At 45.4% G+C, this 18,917-nt stretch overlaps 1 protein-coding gene across 1 annotated transcript; it reads left to right on the forward strand.

The window, feature by feature from the left end:
- The first annotated feature begins 10,834 nt into the window (after nt 1-10,834).
- Nucleotides 10,835-12,395, forward strand: SLN (sarcolipin). Its single transcript, XM_074570229.1, has 2 exons — nt 10,835-10,968; nt 12,044-12,395. Exon 2 carries the CDS (start codon nt 12,150-12,152, stop codon nt 12,243-12,245), a length of 96 nt encoding a protein of 31 aa, XP_074426330.1. The 5' UTR covers nt 10,835-10,968; nt 12,044-12,149; the 3' UTR covers nt 12,246-12,395.
- The last annotated feature ends 6,522 nt before the right edge of the window (nt 12,396-18,917 follow it).

Consider the following 18,917-nt stretch of genomic DNA (forward strand, 5'->3'; position numbering starts at 1 on the left):
TCAGCTTGCTGGTTCTGTTCATGCTGCTCTGAGCGTCCCTAGGGAAGGACACTGATTTCTTTCCATGTTCCTAGGGATGGGCGCTCTGTCTTCTCATGGTAGGTGTTGGACTATGTAAAATGCACACTGCTGGTAGTTACTTCCTGATGATCTTCTAGCTGAGGGGTTGATGTCCCACCATAGTGTTTTGTGTTTTGCTTTTTTTTCAATTGAACCAAGCTGCACCATTTTGTCAGAGAGTTTGCTGTTGGCATTTGTAAAGTGGTGAGAATGGAAGGGAATGAAAGCTTGGACTAACAGGTAGAGCATAACCCAAAAATTGTTGCTTACTTGGCTTCCCAAATGTATTTGAGGGCCCAGTTTGGCCAAAGTTTAGCCAGAATTTCAGAGTTTTTCTTTCGTTGCACTCAGGTGGGGCTGTCAAAGGATTAATTTCCCAGGCGCACACAGAGAGTGCCCCCCCTCTCCCCCCTTCTAGATGGTGTATACACAGGCCGCTCCACTGCAGCACTCTCTCTTCAACAGCCCCTGTCCTTCAGGGCAGCCCCCATCACCCTGCTGGGGCGTACCCCTCTCCAGGTCTTTATAGCCAACCAGGAATGGTTAACACTTCTCTGCAGTTGCCACAGCTTTGTCGTGAGGATTTGGGCACGGTATTATCTGTCTGAGGAGAAGTAGTGCTCTTGAAATGCAGCACCTGTTCCATGGCATCTGGGTTTACTGTTCTGTGGTAAATATGGAGCATCTTCTCCCTCAGAGCAGGAGGGACCACACATCGCACCTGGGGTAAGGGCATCCACGCAAGCGAGTAGCCATGTGGCTTGCATGTTATGGCAGAGCTGGGCTGTGAGCTTTCAGAAAACAGATTCAACATCCCATAGCCCTGTAAAACCACACAAACACTGTGGGTTGAAAGTACCGGGCTGTTTAGGCCCAACGGCTGGTGGCTGCCTAGTAACTAAAGGCGAACCTTCCCCGCAGGGAGTATTTACGGGCTGCCTTATACATGACTCCAGAGATTTAAGAACTCACACGACAGCTGTATGAGTTAGAGCTGAAAGATTTTCACATAGCAGTAGTGCTGATATGGTTGTTCACAGAGATAAAAATTGTATTTCTATACGGTGCCAGGACATAGTTTATTGAAGACTCACTTCTTTTCATGTCAGAGAAGCAAGCCAGCCTGTGTGCACACCTCGCTCTGGGGTAGAGTGAGAGGAGGATCTGCCTGACATCAGTGGCAGCTCATGGCCAAACACCTACTCAGAAATAACTTTTATGGTAACTTGCTCCTTCTTTGCAGATATAAGCACCCTGTCTTTGCTTATACAACCAGTTACCAGGCTGCAACCAACAGGCTGTAGGTTCACAGCCACTCTTGTTGCTTTGTGTCCGTTCCTGTTCCGGGATGGCTGCACCCTTTGCTGGAGACTTGTGCCACATTGACAGCTACAGGGGCATCAATCAGTCTTGGTGCAAGAGCACTGAGCATCAAGGTCTGAGTATGGAAAGCTGCACTTCGCTGCCCATGCCTCTGACCCTGCTGCACCAAAGTCTTTCCTCCACCACCTGCATAAATTTCCTCCACCACTCAGAAGTAAGTTAAAAAAAGAAGATCAGTTGTGTTTCTGATTTGAATGTGTTCTTCTTCCACTACAGCTTTTACCATCAATCCCTCTCGTGTATTTCGCTATTAGTTTGCAGATTGTTTTTTCTATGAACAAATGCTGAGTACATTTTTTTCTCTGTTCCCTTAACACCTTCTATCTGTGTGCAGAAGTCTGCTGGTTCACGCATAAACCCCAGAAATGGCATCCATCGCAATAAGGAACTTTTACAGATGTGGCAAAGGTGATGAATCCTCTGCTCCTGAAGGTGTTGCTGGCCCAAGGGCCCGTAGTCGCAGGGATTTATCATGCACCTGCCTGCTCTGTCTGCCCAAACTGCAGCTCCATCCAGCAGCACATTTGAAGCTCTAACAGTGTGGAAGAGTGTGGCCACAGTAATCTGCGTCTCTGTGACCTTGACCCTAATTGCTGAAATTAGCTTTACAGATGGTTAAGCTCAAAAGCCTCTCCATAGCTTCTGCCAATGCTTACTGGACAAGGGAGCATGATGAGAGCATATCCCAGTGCAGAGCTGCGCATCCCCTACTAGCTTTTATCTTCAGGAGAAACTCATTAACTGCAAGGTCTGATGTTTAGCACCACCGGGAGAAGTTGCCTCTTAATGCCTTTCCTTAAATTCCCGTGAAAGACAAAAGCTGTGTCCCAGAATTCAGCTCCATTCAGAACAAGTGGGAGCACATACGAGCTGAGATGTAAAATGCATCCACTTTGGCTAACTTTCTACAGCATTTCTGCATTATTTCACCTCTGATATTTAATCTCCTAAATGCTATTTACTGTCTTTATTGTCCCTGGGGTGACTGGGTCACTGCTGTTGCTGGTGAATTGATGTTTTCTTTACTCTTGACCTGACATTTAAAGTATTTTGAGGACAAACAGCTATAAAAGACTAAAATTGAGGTCTCTGCCTCTTTATCTTTCTTGTCTTACCTCTCATTTGTGGTGCCTTAAAAGTAATTTCAAGTTGTCTTCTTTCCTCGTTGTGTTCAGGGCTGCATATGATTTTTTGTTGGTCTAACTGCGTTACCATATGGGTTTGTAGTTTGGCTCACAGTACTGCAGCTTTTGTCTAGTTAAAAATGTTGTATAGAAATAAGAGGAGTATCTTCTGACTCTAGGCTTGTTGTGAAAAGATGTCTAATATTACTAAAACTAAAAATGAAAACAATAAAATAAGCCTAATAAAAATATGATAAGAACAAGTCTAAAATAAATGAACTCTGACAGAGAGCCAGGGACTATGATATGGCAACGATTATAAATGTTCATGTGACTTATGGTTATTAGAATCTTTTCTGAAACATTTTTCCTTTTTATTCTGGACTTTTCTGGTCATATTAATCTTGCATAACTGTGGAGATAAAAAACTAAATATCTTCCAGACAACTGTAAATGTCTATTTTATGTCAAATAAATGGCCAGTTGGAGGACCCTTTCTCCCTACCGACTGTAGTGTGACACTGATATTGGAAGAGATTAATCCCATCTATCAGACACTGAAAAATAGTGATGATTCCCTGCCTGCCACCCGTTCCCTATTGTGTTCCTTTTGCAGACTGGCCTCGCTAACAAGTCGCCATGAATCAAAGCTAAACATGCATGAAAGATTGTAAGAGAGAGTGCTGTGATCATTAAAATTTGGTATTCTTATTCAACAAAATTTTCAGTGATTTCTTGAAGGATGAGATTGGAGAGCAGAAAACATAAACACTATTGGGCAAGATGTTCTACTTCTGCTCTCTGCACCCAGAATATAAGTCCTTAAGATCCTCGCTGTGCTGACATATCATCCTGGAGACACTATCCATAGGTGCTTATGTTTTTTTATCACTGAAACTCCTTAAGACCTGAAAGACCAGCAGTGGCAGGCAGTTAGCTCTCTACCTTGTGCCTCTGTTGTTGTGCAGTCCTGTTCTCATCTGCCCTGGGGGAGAACAGAACTGAATCCAGATCTTCACATCCCATGTGTGTCTATCCTAGTGGTCCTGCTGGGGAAATGGAGATAGAGTTTGCTGTGGTTTGAAGAAATTATGCTTGTGGCATCTGAGGATTTGTTCAAAGCATCCAGTTTGCTGCAGATGATGAAATGCGTGCAAATGCAGTTAGTAACTACTTTTGTGACTGGGTGCTCTGAATATCTAATGATTTCTCCTTTGCTTCTGCTGATCTGATGTCCCTGCCCATTTTGGGACCTTCAGTTTTGTTTTACACTTCAGTAAGCCCCAAAGGACATGCTGATGCTAAGGTAAATGTCATATGAGCTGTCTGTTAGACTCTCCTGATCTGCTGGATAGGCAGTTTTACATAGGAATAATACATGGCGTCTGTGGGCAGGGACACCATGCACTGTTGGCTTTGGAGGATTGAGAGTCCTATTCTTTGCATTGAGGAAGGAACTCAAGAGTGCCAACCCATTTAGCTTTCAAAATAAAAGGCTAAAAGGCTTAACTGAGAGAAAAGGCTAAAACCACTTGTGCCTAAATAGACTGCAGTGTCTCACTGCAGCCCCAGGAAAGGTACATGTCTCTGAAATAGAATCACAGAACCATAGAATCATAGAATGGTTTGAGTTGGAATGGACCTTAAAGATTATTTAGTTCCAACCCCCATGCCATGCTGTCGTCTGACATGATGACAGCATTTGACACTTGCTTTGACCCGTAGGATCCTTTATCAGCTAGCTCAAGCAACTGCCTACTCACTCTGTGGCTGGTATGAATCCTGTTCTTGGGAGCTCAGGTAGGTTCATCTGCTAAAAATGTAGACCTCTGCCATCTGGCCAAGTCCAGCCTTCCTAGCCCCCTCAAGCTCCCTTTGGAGGTAGTCAGTACAATCTGTGGTTTAGGGAGGCTGACCCTACAGCAGACATCAACAATAGGCAGATGGCTTGCCATCCATCCATGGGTCCTGACAGAATTGCTGGATGAAGTTGCTAAGCCACTTTCCGTTATATTTGAAAAGTTGTGGCAGTCTGGTGAAGTTCGCGCTGACTGGGAAAGGAGAAACATAACCCCCATTTTCAAAAATGGAAAAAAGGAAGACCCAGGGAAGTACAGACTGGTCAGTCTCACCTCTGTGCCCGGCAAGATCATGGAGCAGATCCTCCTGGAATCTCTGCTAAGGCCCATGGAAAATAAGGAGGTGATTGGTGACAGCCAACGTGGCTTCACCAAGGCCAAGTCACGCCTGACAAATTTGGTGTCATTCTACAATGTTGCCACAGCATTGGTAGATAAGGGGAGAGCAACCGACATAATCTACCTGGACTTATGCAAAGCGTTTGACACTGTCCCACAGGACATCCTGGTCTCTAAATTGGAAAGGCATGGATTTGATGGATGGACCACTCGGTGGATAAGGAACTGGCTAGATGGCCGTGCTCAAAGGGTTGCGGTCAATGGCTCAATGTCCAAGTGGAGACAGTGATGAGTGGCGTTCCTCAGGGGTCAGTATTGGGACTGGTCTTGTTTAACATCTTCGTCAGCAGCATGGACAGTAGGATTGAGTGCACCCTCAGCAAGTTTGCTGATGACACCAAGCTGTGTGGTACAGTTGACACGCTGGAGGGAAGGGATGCCCATCCAGAGGAATCTGGACAGGCTGGAGAGGTGGGCCTGTGCGAACCTCATGAAGTTCAATCAGGCCAAGTGCAAGGTCCTGCACCTGGGTCGCGGCAATCCCAGGCACAAATACAGGTTTGGTGGAGAATGGCTTGAGAGCAGCCCTGAGGAGAAGAACTTGGGGGTGCTGGTGGACGAGAAGCTCAACTTGAGCCGCCAATGCACGCTTGCAGCCCAGAAAGCCAACCACATCCTGGGCTGCATCAAAGAACTATGGCCTGCAGGTTGAGGGAGGTGTTTCTACCCCTCTACTCTGTTCTGGTGAGACCCCACCTGGAGTACTGCGTGCAGCTCTGGAGTCCTCAGCACAAGAAGGACATGGACCTGTTGTAATGGGTCCAGCGGAGGGCTATGAAGATGATCAGAGCACCCATGCTATGCAGACAGGCTGAGAGAGTTGGGGTTGTTCAGCTTGGAGAAGAGAAGGCTCCAGGGAGACCTTATAGCAGCCTTCTAGTACCTAAAGGGGGCCTACAGGAAGGATGGGGAGAGACTCTTTATCAGGGAGTGTAGTGATAGGATGAGGGGTAATGGTTTTAAACTGAAAGAGGGGAGATTTAGATTAGATATTAGGAAGAAATTCTTTGCTGTGAGGGTTGTGAGATAGTGGAACAGGTTGCCCAGGGAGGTTGTGGATGCCCCATCCCTGGAAGTGTTCAAGACCAGACTGGATGGGGCTTTGAGCAGCCTGGTCTAGTGGGAGGTGTCCCTGCCCATGGCAGGGGGTTGGACTAGATGATCTTTAAGGTCCCTTCCAACCCAAACCATTCTATGATTCTATGATTCTATGTATTAAGTGCCTGTTTTTCCTTCACTAACTCTTTTAAGGGAGCCTGTGCTGACTGGTTCTGTGGGAGGCTCTGTGCTGTAGTCACACAGATGTCTTGCTGGGAGCCATGGGTCTCACACCTTCCTGGCAGGTAGGATCCTGCTGCGGCAGTTGTGAATTCTGCCAGGAGCCTAAAAACAAGATACGGCAATGTTCAGGCTCCTTCGTACATCTTCTGCCCAGTAGCTTTTCAGGGAGTGGTGGTGTCTGTTTAGAAATCCTGTAAATCACCAGATTTAAGACCTGCTGAGCAATCTTAAATGGTGGTTGTCTTAATTTCCCATAGTGAGACATAATAGTTACATGTGAAATACATAGTGTGATTACAAGTACGGTATGTTGCTGCAAACTTGGGTCCACACAGATAAAGATATCAGTGCTTCAAGGGGGTCTTCTAAGAAGATACTCGTGATTACACTAGAGAGTAGGTGCCAATTTAAAAATGAACCAATTATTAGCAGATTTAAAAATATATATACAACACTTAGTGAGAAAGTTAATGATGAGAGTGAAAATGAACACAATCCGCCCTGATTATGTAAGAATGCGTTTGAAAGATTATGTGCTACTTGATTAGTAGGCTGGGAAGAACTTGAGATACTCACGGCAACTTTAAATATAGACTAGAGCCTTAAGTTTGAGTATGCAAGGCATGAAGAGGGAGCTTTGGCACAGGCCACGTGAAAGATGAGAACATCCAGATCTGTCAGAAAAAAGAAGAAAAAATAAAAGTGCCAACAAGAAAAATACTCAGCATGGTATCTAAACCTCTGGGTTAGTATTCCAAGTAAACCCATTTAGTTCATTCTTCTCTTCTTGTTCTTTCTACTTTCCTCATCAGTATTAAATCACTTGGTTAAATAAACCATCCTTTTAAAGATACGGCCTTTAAGGTCTTTGGGCTCTTTGTTCATAAACAGCAGGAGTACAGTTTGTTGGGGTGGGTCAGAGGTTTCAGCCTCCGGCAACTGCAGACTCTAATCTACGGCATATTGAAGTCAGATGTTCAGACACTGTTGAATTTATACTTAACGTCCGAGCACATTCCACAGCTCCGGCGTGTTTATTGGTACCCACTGTTCAGTGCTAAGTCCTTTTTTTTTTTCACAAGTTTTTGTGTGTGTGTACATATATATTCTGTCAGACAACATCAAAAGTAAATGTAACATAGTTTGCCTCTTCTAAAGTTACTAGGGACCAGCTCTGTCAATCAAAAAGTGGTTCTTAGCTAGTTGGTCTCAGTTCTAGCAAATGAACTGCCTTCAAATAGCTGATAGGTTGAAGAAAGTTACTTGCTCTGCTGTATGGAATATTTGATTTTGCTATTTCATTTTTGAAATGCTAAAAGTATGCAGGATGTTGTGTACAGAAGCTGAACTATGAACAAGTTGCCTGGTCTAGAACTATTCATGGGATGAGCTACCACAGCAGCAGGAACAGACCTTTGTATTGAAGGGACACTCTGACAGTACGAGCAAGAGGGAGCCGTAAACCCAACCTTGTTTATAGTCCCAATCTAGCAATCCCAATAGCCTGAATTGCAGAAATTTGAGGATAGCCAGGCAAAGATCAGGTTACATTTTCTTTATTTCTATATCCTTTCCCTGGATTCCCCTACTGGCCTGTGTGTTGGGTTAGATGAACCTTTGTTCTGGTCCACTAATGAATTCTTGCGATTCTATATGCTTTTCCATGGTCTCCTGTAAGATCCTCAACACAAAAATGAGGGAAACATCTATGCCTCTAGAGAGAAAGGAAGGGTATGCAGGAGTTAGTGTGTTTATCGTGTATATAGCACTATTTCCCTACTTTGAAGAAGGAAAGTTTTCCAGCTGTCATGGATGAAGTCCAAGATGAAGGAGGTGAGCTGGGACAGAGCAGGAAGGGGCTCCCTGTCGGTGTGCAAGTGCAGATACAGGCCTGGGGACCAGAGCTGTGGGGTTTCAGTTAAAGAAAGACATGTTTTGGGTTTTCTGTTGGCAGAGAGCAAAATAAACCCCAAGATCATAGAATCATAGAATCATAGGGTTGGAAGGGACCTCTGGAGATCATCTAGTCCAACCCCCTGCCAGAGCAGGGTCACCTAGAGCAGGTTGCACAGGAACGCATCCAGGCGGGTTTTGAATGTCCCCAGAGTTGGAGACTCCACCACCTCTCTGGGCAGCCTGTTCCAGTGCTCTGCCACCCTCAAAGGAAAGAAGTTCCTCCTCATATTTAGGTGGAACTTCCTATGCTCAAGTTTGTGCCCATTACCTCTTGTCCTGTCGCCGGGCACCACTGAAAAGAGCCTGGCCCCATCCTCCTGACACCCACCCTTTAAGTATTTATAAGTGTTGATAAGATCCCCCCTCAGCTGTCTTTCTTCCAGACTGAAGAGACCCAAATCCCGCAGCCTTTCTTCATAAGAGAGGTGTTCCAGTCCCCTAATCATCTTGGTAGCTCTCTGCTGCACCCTCTCCAGCAGTTCCCTGTCCTTCTTGAACCAGGGAGCCCAGAACTGGACCCAGTACTCCAGATGCAGCCTCACCAAGGCAGAGTAGAGGGGGAGGATGACCTCCCTCGACCTGCTGGCCGCACTCTTCTTGATGCACCCCAGGATGCCATTGGCCTTTTTGGCCACGAGGGCACATTGCTGGCTCATGGTCATCCTGTTGTCCACCAGGACTCCCAGGTCTCTTTCAGCTGAGCTGCTCTCCAGCAGGTCAGCCCCCAAATTGTACTGGTGCATGGGGTTATTCCTCCCCAGGTGCAGCACCTGGGGTGCTGCACCTGGGGAGGAATAGATCTCCAAGATGCAGAGCCCAAGTGGAATATTTGGGCACTGACGTGTAACATTAACTAATTAGGATCAATGGCACTCAAAGGTTTCATCCTTTTCCTGGTGGATATTTATGTGATTCAAGGGGAAGTGGATTAGCCATTGCATAAGAAATCCAGAGATTTATGCTTCAGAACATGCCGGGGAAGGGAATAGCCTAAGGTAGGTTCATGGCAGACATACACCCTGCTTCCCTTGGGTGGAGGGGGAGCATTCTGAATCTGGATTTCCCAAATCCCAGGACTCCCATGCAGCATGTTGGCTTGTGTGAACCCACTGCCTGTGTGTCTAGGAGGGCAGTGGCAAGGCAGTTAGGCCAACGAAAGGGAAGATTTCTACAGTTCTGGTCCCCCTTCTACCTCCAGTGATTGCGTGGGGAGTCTATTTAGAGAGATTGTCCAGCAAAGCACAAGCAACCCTCCCCTCCACCCCCCTGGTTACGCGCAGCTATTTGTTTTGTTGTGTTTTTCATCGTGTTGGTTTCCAGCCAGCCGGCCTCTCTCACTGGGGGCATCGCACCGTGACGTGAGCGTCGGTGCTGGTCCAAAGGGTGAAACCTGGGAGCTGGTGGAGGTGGACTGTCACAGCAAGCTTGGATAACTTGAACTACGCTGCCTCCCAGCATGCCTGAATATAAATACAAAAGGCATCGGAATCAGTAAATAGTCTGCGTACCACATATCATGTGGTGTTTGGCAGCGAGAATAAGGCCGGCGTTGTGGATAGCCTTACACACTTAAACCTGATCAGGATCCTCATGCTCATCTGGCAGCACCGTGCTGCAGAAGTGACCCCTCTGACTTCAGTGGAAATACTCGTATCATTCACCTGAAGCAAAAGGCTCTGAGTGGGAGGAAACCCACGGCAGCACAAAGCCGGCAGAGTCTGCTCCCGGTTCAGTCCAGCCTGCTCTGCTGTGGCTCTCTTTCAACTGTTTTAAAGGAAACAAATAGCCATTTCTTTTTGTTTATGTATATAGCAAGTTCTAGCAGTGCCTTGGGCAAAGATAGGATGATGTGGGGATTACTGCTATGTAGGCCACAGAGCAGTGTGCTTTCTGGGAAAGAAACGCTGCAGGGTGGCAGAAATACTTCTCTGTATCATAAAATCATAGAATCATTCAGGTTGGAAAAGACCTTTGGAAAGGATTGTCGAGTCCAACTGTAAACCTAACACTGCCAAGTCCACCACTAAACTGTGTCTGACAGTTCTGTCTTGCTCCCCAGACACTGATTCCTGACATGAACCTCGAGGCAAAGCAAGTCATTCCCGCAGCAAGGATCTGGGCATCCTCTTCAGCCAAGGAGGAGTCCGTGCTCAGGCAGGAGGAGCATTAACATCAGCATTGAAAATTGATGAGGGAAGAGCACGCAGGTGAGTCAGCGGCTTTTTAAAGCAATGGATTGTGCTTTTGAGACCTCCTCGTCCCAAACTCCTCTATCCAGTAAATGATCCTGGATTTCAGTAGTCTATATTTAAATGCAAAGACTATTTTGTTCCTGTTAACTTTCTTTTAAATGCATATGAACTTGAGAGGCTGTGGGGACTATGGGTATATAGGACAGTAACAGCTGTACTGTACTTAAGAAGGTGACTGTGTAGACAGGGCACCATACCCTGGAGAACGTCTTGAGAGGTGCTGAAATCTGCACACAGACTTCTGCAAGTGGCTCTTTCTTTCCTCTTCCTTTCCCAACATTGGGCATGAAGACACCAACAAGAAATTCTCGTAAAATCCCGTTGAGTCCCAAGGGCTGCACGCAGTTCTGCTCTTAGCACAGCACCGTGTCAGAAGAACTAAAAGAAGGAAACCAGCCCACAGAGCCCACTGCATAAACAGCCTTAACCAAATCCTGAAGCCCGGCTTAGCCCTTTTAAAATATTTTGGGGGTGATGTCAGCACCTGGGTTGCCAATGCACTTGTTGCTCTCCTCCCTCAGCCTACTTTAGTTCCCACACAGGGACGGGGCATCCAGACCGAGTGGGAGATAGGCAGAAGCTTGGAGGGAAATAATATCTGCAGTGACCCAAAGTTCAGAGGCAGAACCACTGGGCTCCATTTACCTCCTCAAGGTAAAAAACTTGGCTTACTTATTAGGTCAGATTTTCTCTCATCCAAGGATGTAGGAGGCTGGCAAAACAACTTAGGAATGTAGGAATTTGTTAACTGCATGCACTGGGCTTTTAATATTTTATCTGCAAACTAAAGCAGTTTCTATTTAAACTCTGTGTCTTCATGCTGGTATGGTCCCACGGCTTGTCTTGTTTGCACCACAGGTGTTCCAGCCTAATCTGGTTTCTCTGCTGAGATTTTAGTTGTGTGTCTGAAATTCTTTGTCTAGAGTTTATGCCTCATTTAATGTTTAAAGGTTTTTGTTTTATTTACAGGGCATACAGATGGACTAGTGCATGATATTCATGATAAAGTGTTCTTATTTCTCTGCAGGAACTCCAAAAACATATAAAATTCAAAACTTGCTGTAAATAAAGTAAATAAAAACTATAACCCACAGAAAAGTTTTCAAATACGACTTGAATGAGATTTCTGTAGTAAGAGATCTATAGCAGCTTGAAAGTGCAGGCAAGTCAGGAGAAGCATGATAAAATGTCATTTCATCTGTAGAATTAACTCACAAAATTTATGAAGCTCTTCAGAAATGAAAATGTCTAACCTTAGGTTCCCTCTTTACGTTTAGTGGGAAAATAAATAATTCAGATTTATTAGTCTTTCTTTATAAAAGAATAGTTCGGACCTAGTTCCTTTAAAAAAATGAAAATACACAAACAAATATAGGACTTTAAAGAACTCTGAACAGTAGTATATTTACAATATCTAGCTGTTGAAAGTAATAAATGGGGCTTGGACATTATTTATTTGAAAATGCTTGTACAAAGCAGCACTAGTTTCCAAGGACTGCTCACCCCTGCACGGTGTATTTTGGGGTGACACTGAGAATGCTCCTTGTCAAATGCTGGAAATCAAAGAAGGTGATAAGCTGCCAGAGACAGCTTTTACTTTTTAGCGTCCCCAGTGCATACTAACTTCTAGCCACTGAAACAACATTTATTTACACCACTATAAATAGCTCTGCTGAACCTGCCACCTTCATGCATCTGTTCTTCACATATTTCTCTTTTTTCTTAAAAGAGACCGTGACCTGAAGGTTGAGCTCAAGGACGCTCCCAGCAAGTCACTGAAGTTTTCCCCTTGCTCTACCTGCTGACCTCTGCTTTCCCCTGATTACTCCCGAAAAATGGAGCGGTCCACACAAGAACTTTTCCTCAACTTCATGATTGTCCTGATTACTGTATTGCTCATGTGGCTCCTTGTGAAGTCTTACCAGGAGTAAAAGACAATCAGAAACTCTGGGAGGTGATTTAGGTGCGTGTCTCAGCAGACACAAGTAACACCCCCAGCACCCCGCTGTGATTAGCTTTCAGTCAATTGAAGATGTGAATTTTTTTTACTCTCTCATACTTGTTGCCCGTGCTAATGTCTGTGATGGGTCTATGATGGTGTAATTATTTTATTCTGCAGTGATCCAGCTGTAAAATGTAAAATGCAAGATCCTTAGGAACTGTTTTATGTGCTGTCTCCTACAGTAGTTCCTGTGAATGCCGTAGCCCCCCGCCCGCCATGCCGGCTTGTTTAGTGTCAATGTTAGGTTCTCGAGGGTATAAAACTGCAGTATGCAATGTAACCGTCTGACTTAGCCAGCGTTAAGAGGCACAAACTTGCTTGGCACAAACTGTCTTAGCAGAAAGGAATGTGAAACCTCTGCTTTCACTTGCTCATTTCACTTAAATAAAAAACATGTAAAACCATTTTTTGTAGCATTCCTTATCCCGCTCCTGGCCTGACTGCTGGTCACTGAGAGACCTGACGATAACCGTGGTACGGTGTGCTCAGTGAGGCTGCTGGTTTGCTTGTTCTTCCCACATGGACTTTTATTTGTACTTTAAAAAAAAAATTGCTGCAGAGTGGAAATCCTGTGGGTTAATAGATGTGTAGCCACATGAATGAGCTGTGCAGGTCACTTTTCTGTCCAGGGTGACATGCGCTGTTGGTTCTGTGATCGTGGACTTCAAAGAACCTCTGTCCCACTCAGGCATTGTCAATAATTGCACTTTCTGAAGCTGGGTTTCGGGCAGGGATTCCCATGATCCTATTTTTGGCCAAGCTATGCTTGGAGCAGTGCCTGGAGCGATGAGCCCAGGTCGGTGGCAGGCGTAGGCACCCGCTGGCGCCACATCCCTGCCGCCAGCCTTGCCCGGGTGGCAGTCCCTCTGGTCCCCTGGGCACAGCCGCCCTCGGCCTCAGCAGGACGAGGTGCGAGTGTGTCTGCGTCGCTGCGACGGTGTCGTCGCCTGCTAAAAAATCTCGAGCCGGCTTGAAGTGTCCCTGGGTTTGTGAAATCAGTAATTAAACTCCTCCTAGGCATTCCCCATCTGTTCTTTTAATGGCTTCAGGGAATCAGTGTCTTCTACAAAACAGAGCTCTCTGTGGGAAGGCAGTTTGGTGTGTGCCACGCTGCTGAGACAGGTCCCCTTCCCCTCCAGGAGCCTGCAAGGAGCGGGCAGCGCGGTGGGGCTGTGCTGAGTTACCCAAGGCTGGTCACCGGAGAGTTGAGGTGGAGCGGTGCTGGCCGTGACAGCGGGCACTCGGGCCTGGGCTTTAAGGAAAGGCAGTAAACGTTGGGGTAGCACCACTTGTTAAGTGTGTGTGTTGCTTAAAGATCACTAATAAATGATCCGCTGACCCGTGTCACTTGTGCTGTCCGTCTGGGGTTGCAGCCACCCCCGCTGCAGCTGGTGCCACTCATCCTCCCAGTCAAGCCATCCCCACTCCAGTGCAATGACAAAAATCACCTCCTGTTTACTTCTGGCTGCGGCTGAGCAAACCTCCTTCCAGCAGTTCCAGCAGTTCCAGTTCTCAAGAAAAACCGAGACAGTGAAATGAACTTTTGCCAGCGGTGGACACAGCCTGTCTCTGCAGCCCACCAGATGCTGGTATATTTTCACTAATTTACACGGTCAGTTTGTGTTCGTAAGCTTGGCTGAGACACGCAGCAGTGGCTGGAGAAGGACATGGAAAAATCTATTTTTAAATATGGTAAATACTTGATAATTCAGTATGAAAGATTCTCGTCTTTCACCAGCTGTGACTCCCTACCCCAACTGAACACGGTATCTTCATCCAGCATTATCAGACCTTCCCTGTGGCTTAAAAATAGATTTTCAGAGCCTCTAGTGCATCACAGCTTTCACAGGGCACCTCATGGCTGTGCATCGGTCCCACCTGGCAGGGCTGAGGCTTTTCTGCCAGTCCCAGAGCACACGGCCATTGCCCAGGGAGAGCAATGTCATGAGCAAATCGACACATTAGGAATCATCTCAGGCGAGCAATGGAAAAAATAGAGGTGTGGGCTTCACTCTCTGACCGGAAGTGGTTCAGCAACAGCTCAAGGTGATCCTAGCAATTTTCAGATGGGAAGAGAAACTGCCTTGGAGAGCTTGGGCCATCCACAACTTTTAGCCATCAGTCTTTTGGAGAGTAGACACAGACCTGACTTTGACAATATGATTAAGGTAAGGCACCCCAAAGAAGTGAGAATATCAGTCTAAGTGGTTCTTAGTTTCATAGTTTTATAATTTTTTAAGCAGATTTTGAATGATATAAGTTATTTGCCTAAGTCTTTTGCTTAGAACTGAAAAAAAGGCAATTCAACTGTTAGTGCCAGATGCCGTGAAAAGCCAAAGCTGTGCAGGTGCGCAGGCACATTAGAGCCAAAGAGCATCAGCCAGATACACACATAAAGACAAAATTTCCCAGTTTGAGGGATCTTAATGTAGATGTTTGGTGTGATCGTTGAGTCTCAAACTCTATCCATTATCTTCCTTCTTGCCAAAGAGGCCCTGGAGGAGAGGTGGCTCTCTGGTGATGTGTGTTACCAGCTTTTTCCAGCCCTTTGCAGTGTAAAGGAGATTGAGAACACCAGAGGACTTCTGGGCTGGCAGTGATTTGTCTTTAGTTTATCAGTAAAATTATTTTAGGCAAAAGTTTTATTAAAACTGTACTTCAGAGTAAGTAGCTCCTCCAGTCTCCCTGGGCAAACTGTTCCAGTGCTTGACCATTCTCACAGTAAAAAAGCTTTTTCTTATGTTTAAATGCAGTTCCTGCATTTCAGTTTGTGCCCATTACCTCTTGTCTTGTCACTGGGCACCATGAAGAGAGTCTGGCTCTGTCTTCTTTATTCCCTCCCATCAGCTATTTACACACATTGGTAAGATCCCCCTGAGCCTTCTCTTCTACGGGCTGGTCAGTCCCACCTCCCTCAGCCTTTTCTCGTATGTCAGATGCTCCGGTCCCTTCATCATCTTCATGGCCCTTTGCTGGGCCAGTGTGTCTGCTTCTCTCTTGTACTGGGGAGCCCAGCACTGGACACAGCACTCCAGACATGTCTCACCAGTGCTGAGCACAGGAGAAGGATCACCTCCCTCGATCTGCTGGCAATGCTCTGCCTGATGCAGCCCAGGAGGCTGTTTGGCTTCTGACGCAGGGGCCCATTGCTGGCTCATGGCCAGCTTAGTGCCCACAATGAGCCCCAGGTCTTCTGCAGAGCTGCTTTCCAGCTGGTTGTCCCCAGCCTGTCTTCGTGCCTGGCATTATTCCTCCCCAGGGGCAGAACTTGGCATTTCCTTCTGTTGAACTTCAAGAGGTTCCTGTTAGCCCAGCCTGTTGAGCAGGACAAAACTCTGGCCTGTCAGCCACTCCTTTGAGTTCTGTATCTTTACTTTACATCTTTCCATACATACATTTACATACTTTATATCATTTTAATAACCCATACCTGTTTTAAGCTGCAGACTTCTATCCCTTCTTCGTGGCCCCTAACACATTATGAATGATGTACCATGAAAAGTATTTATTACGCAAGCTCTCTTTTATTTTTGTTTTAAGGTGGGGTTTTTTTTAAATATATGTATATATATGGTGGGTTTTAATATATATATATATTTATATGCATATATATCAACATTTGACCTGCTATAAGTTTTATATGTAGTGTGCACAGGACATGAACGCAGCTGCTCATGGAGAACATTACCAAGATGACACTATACTTACCCTGTTTCCTCTCCCATCCCACCTACTTTGTTACAGGCGCTCCGTGAGCACCTTGGGAACTGGCAACAAGAAGAAAAACGGTGGTTGCTCATGACTTTGACATGACCTGAACAAGGCAATTTTCATTCTGGCATCTAAGTATAGATGAATTAACCTCACCCAGAACCAGAAGTTCAGCGGTGGCCTTTCCGTTCACTTTACTGGGCTTTGGATCAGACCGTCGCTACCTAATTTTAGATGTTCAGATTTCAAAAGTTTGGCTCTAGGCCTGGTAATTCAGAATTGCTAAGCAGTCAGCACTTCACTCAACAGAAACTAGAGACACAGGATGCTCAACATGCTTTGGGGAAAAATCAGACCACTAGTTTTTGTGCCTGGCTACCAACTTAGAAACCAAATTTTATGCACAAGATTTGAAACTTTGGCCAAATATTAGAAAATTGTTCAAAGGAGTTTATCAATATGCTTCTATCAACCAGAAGCATTTTCAGTTGAAACAGGTTTCTATTTTTTTTGCCATAAGAGCGGGTTTTTTCTCAAGGAGAACTAAAATTTGTGTAAGGCAAACACCGTGCTTGAAAACCACCTATGTCCATTTTGCTTTTGAATAATGTCATTGCAGCTGTAGACAGTGTGGCTTGTGCCCTCTTTCTCCTTTATTGCCCAGGTCAGGCAGGTTCTCTATCCTGTGTGCCATAACCAACCGTTGTCACGACGCATCACCTCCAAGTCACAAGGTAGGAAACTGTGATGCAATGAGAGACAGAGGAGAATGGAAAAGAAAGTGATTGACACTGAGGAACCACATGTGCTGCGTATCTAAGCGTGTTGATTACAAACCATTTCTTGGTGACATTCTTTTTTTCCCCCCGAATTCACCCAAAATTCGGTTTTCTGTGGAATAATTTGCAAACTGTGTAAGCTCTGTGTGTGAGTGTGTGTGTGTGTGTGCGCGCTCAGTAGATGACACAGATGGTGAAGAAAATGGAAAGGCAAACCCCAAGATTCTCAGCCTTATCAAGACAGCATTTCTGTATATGCATATAAGCTTTCTCTGGACCAAACTGAGAAAATGTTAAGCATAAATAACTTCCTTGCTACATAGCAAGTCCAGCATGGTTCTATTTATATGACTGTATTTGGAAGTGTCCCAAAGGCTATAGACACCCTTGCAATTCAAGAAGAACTTTGCGCGATAATTATCTATATTTTAGTGCTGCAATAAGCTAGGAGGGATCAAGAAGACTGACAGCTGCTGACACCTTGTGATGCCATTGCGGGGGCTCCTAAATCATTCTTCACCTACACAGCTGAGCTGGTTTGCCCCTTGTGCAGAGGGTTTACCCACAGATTAGCATCTTGCAGGTCTGAGCTGGAAAAGCCTTTGGCGCATTTCCCAGGGCCGTATACAGCTGGTGCTCAAGCCAATCAACTCTGACCTCTTAGCTTAACAGTTCAGCTGTCAGCTTCTAAAGAGAGATGACAGCATTTTCAAGCAGGCTCCATTATGCTTATCAACTAACGCTATCTCGACTCGCACTGGACCGATCCGTGTGAGAGTACAAAGAAGCATAAATTAGTGCAAAATGAATGGAGACGGTCAGTTTGTGCTAGTGTGCATGCTGTATTGCACTTGTACTTGCCAGTTCTTCACTATAGCGGGTGGATGAGGGAGATGAGTAATAATTTGGTTTTGGCAGCAGTTGTTAGCTAAACGTAGGCCCGTACTTCCTTTTACTACAGCTTGTACAGCAGGGTCCAGAAGGGTGTTTAGATATGCCATGATCAATTGGCTTTGTATATATGTCTCTTCGTGTACCCAGAAGATCAGACAGAGCTGGTTTTTGATTCCAAGTGTTTTCCTTGTGTTTCACCTCGGCCCTCTTGGGAGGCAGGCAGTGGCTTTTATCTCTTTGCCTGATGGCCAGAGTGGTACATGATGTACCGCAACAACGTCATACCCTGTTCGCATCTGCTCTGCACTGCTGTCTCTGCCCATGTCTACGAAGGCCTGGAATAAGTGTGGCTCAGATGACCTGAAGATCAAATCGACGGGCTCAGGATGTTCACAGTGACATAGGCATCTAATAGTTTCTTAGGAGGGACTTAAACCCTTGTGGAGACGTGCCTTGGGAGAAGGACTCCTGGAGAAGATGCTACTTTCTGCTCGTGGAAATCTGCAGATTTTTACATGCATTTGGCATAACTTTTGTCTTGCACATTTCTGTGACAGACTGGCCTAGATGCAGCCTCCAAAACATCTAGCAGGAGCAACCCAATTCCTTAGTCAAAACTATGGAACAAGCTGAGCAATAAATAATCTAGAATGGATTTTGCATGTACCTTTCTTCCCTGCAGTACTCGACCATTTTGCTGTTCAGCTTCTTGTCCACAGACATCTGTTGGCATATCTGAAAGCAAGGACATAATTTTTTTAATACCTGCGGTGCAGTTTCACGGTTGACTGGCAGTTTCAGTAGGATTAACCTGAGCCTTTCGACTAGGTTAGGAAAGGTCTGCTTCTGCGTGCTGCAAGCCATTTCCCCAACGGACTTCAGCGGAGCTGGGCCCAGTTATATCAGACAAGGATCAGCTCCTTTGCGTTTCCCCAGTTCTGATCTGCTCCCTGCAAAAGGCTGTTCCAGCATCACCTGGAAGTGACGCGCTAGAAATAGTTTTAGATCTTTCACCCAGTTTAGAATAGAATAATTTCCTTATAAGAAATCTTATATCCTATATTTTTTAAACTATATTAACTGACACTTTGATGAATGTAAGATTTGGAAGAAGTAAGCTTCACATTTTAAATCTATGGCTGTATTTTAAACTATACCTTTGAATTTCTAGGTTCTAAAATTTATTGGGCTATGAACAAAATAAGTAATAAAAATGA

This window comes from Larus michahellis, chromosome 1 (assembly GCF_964199755.1).
Source record: "Larus michahellis chromosome 1, bLarMic1.1, whole genome shotgun sequence".
Taxonomy (NCBI): Eukaryota; Metazoa; Chordata; class Aves; order Charadriiformes; family Laridae; genus Larus; species Larus michahellis.

What these genes read in the sequence shown, in the direction of transcription:
- SLN (XM_074570229.1), top strand. Translation starts at nt 12,150, where the DNA reads ATGGAGCGGTCCACACAAGAACTTTTCCTCAACTTCATGATTGTCCTG.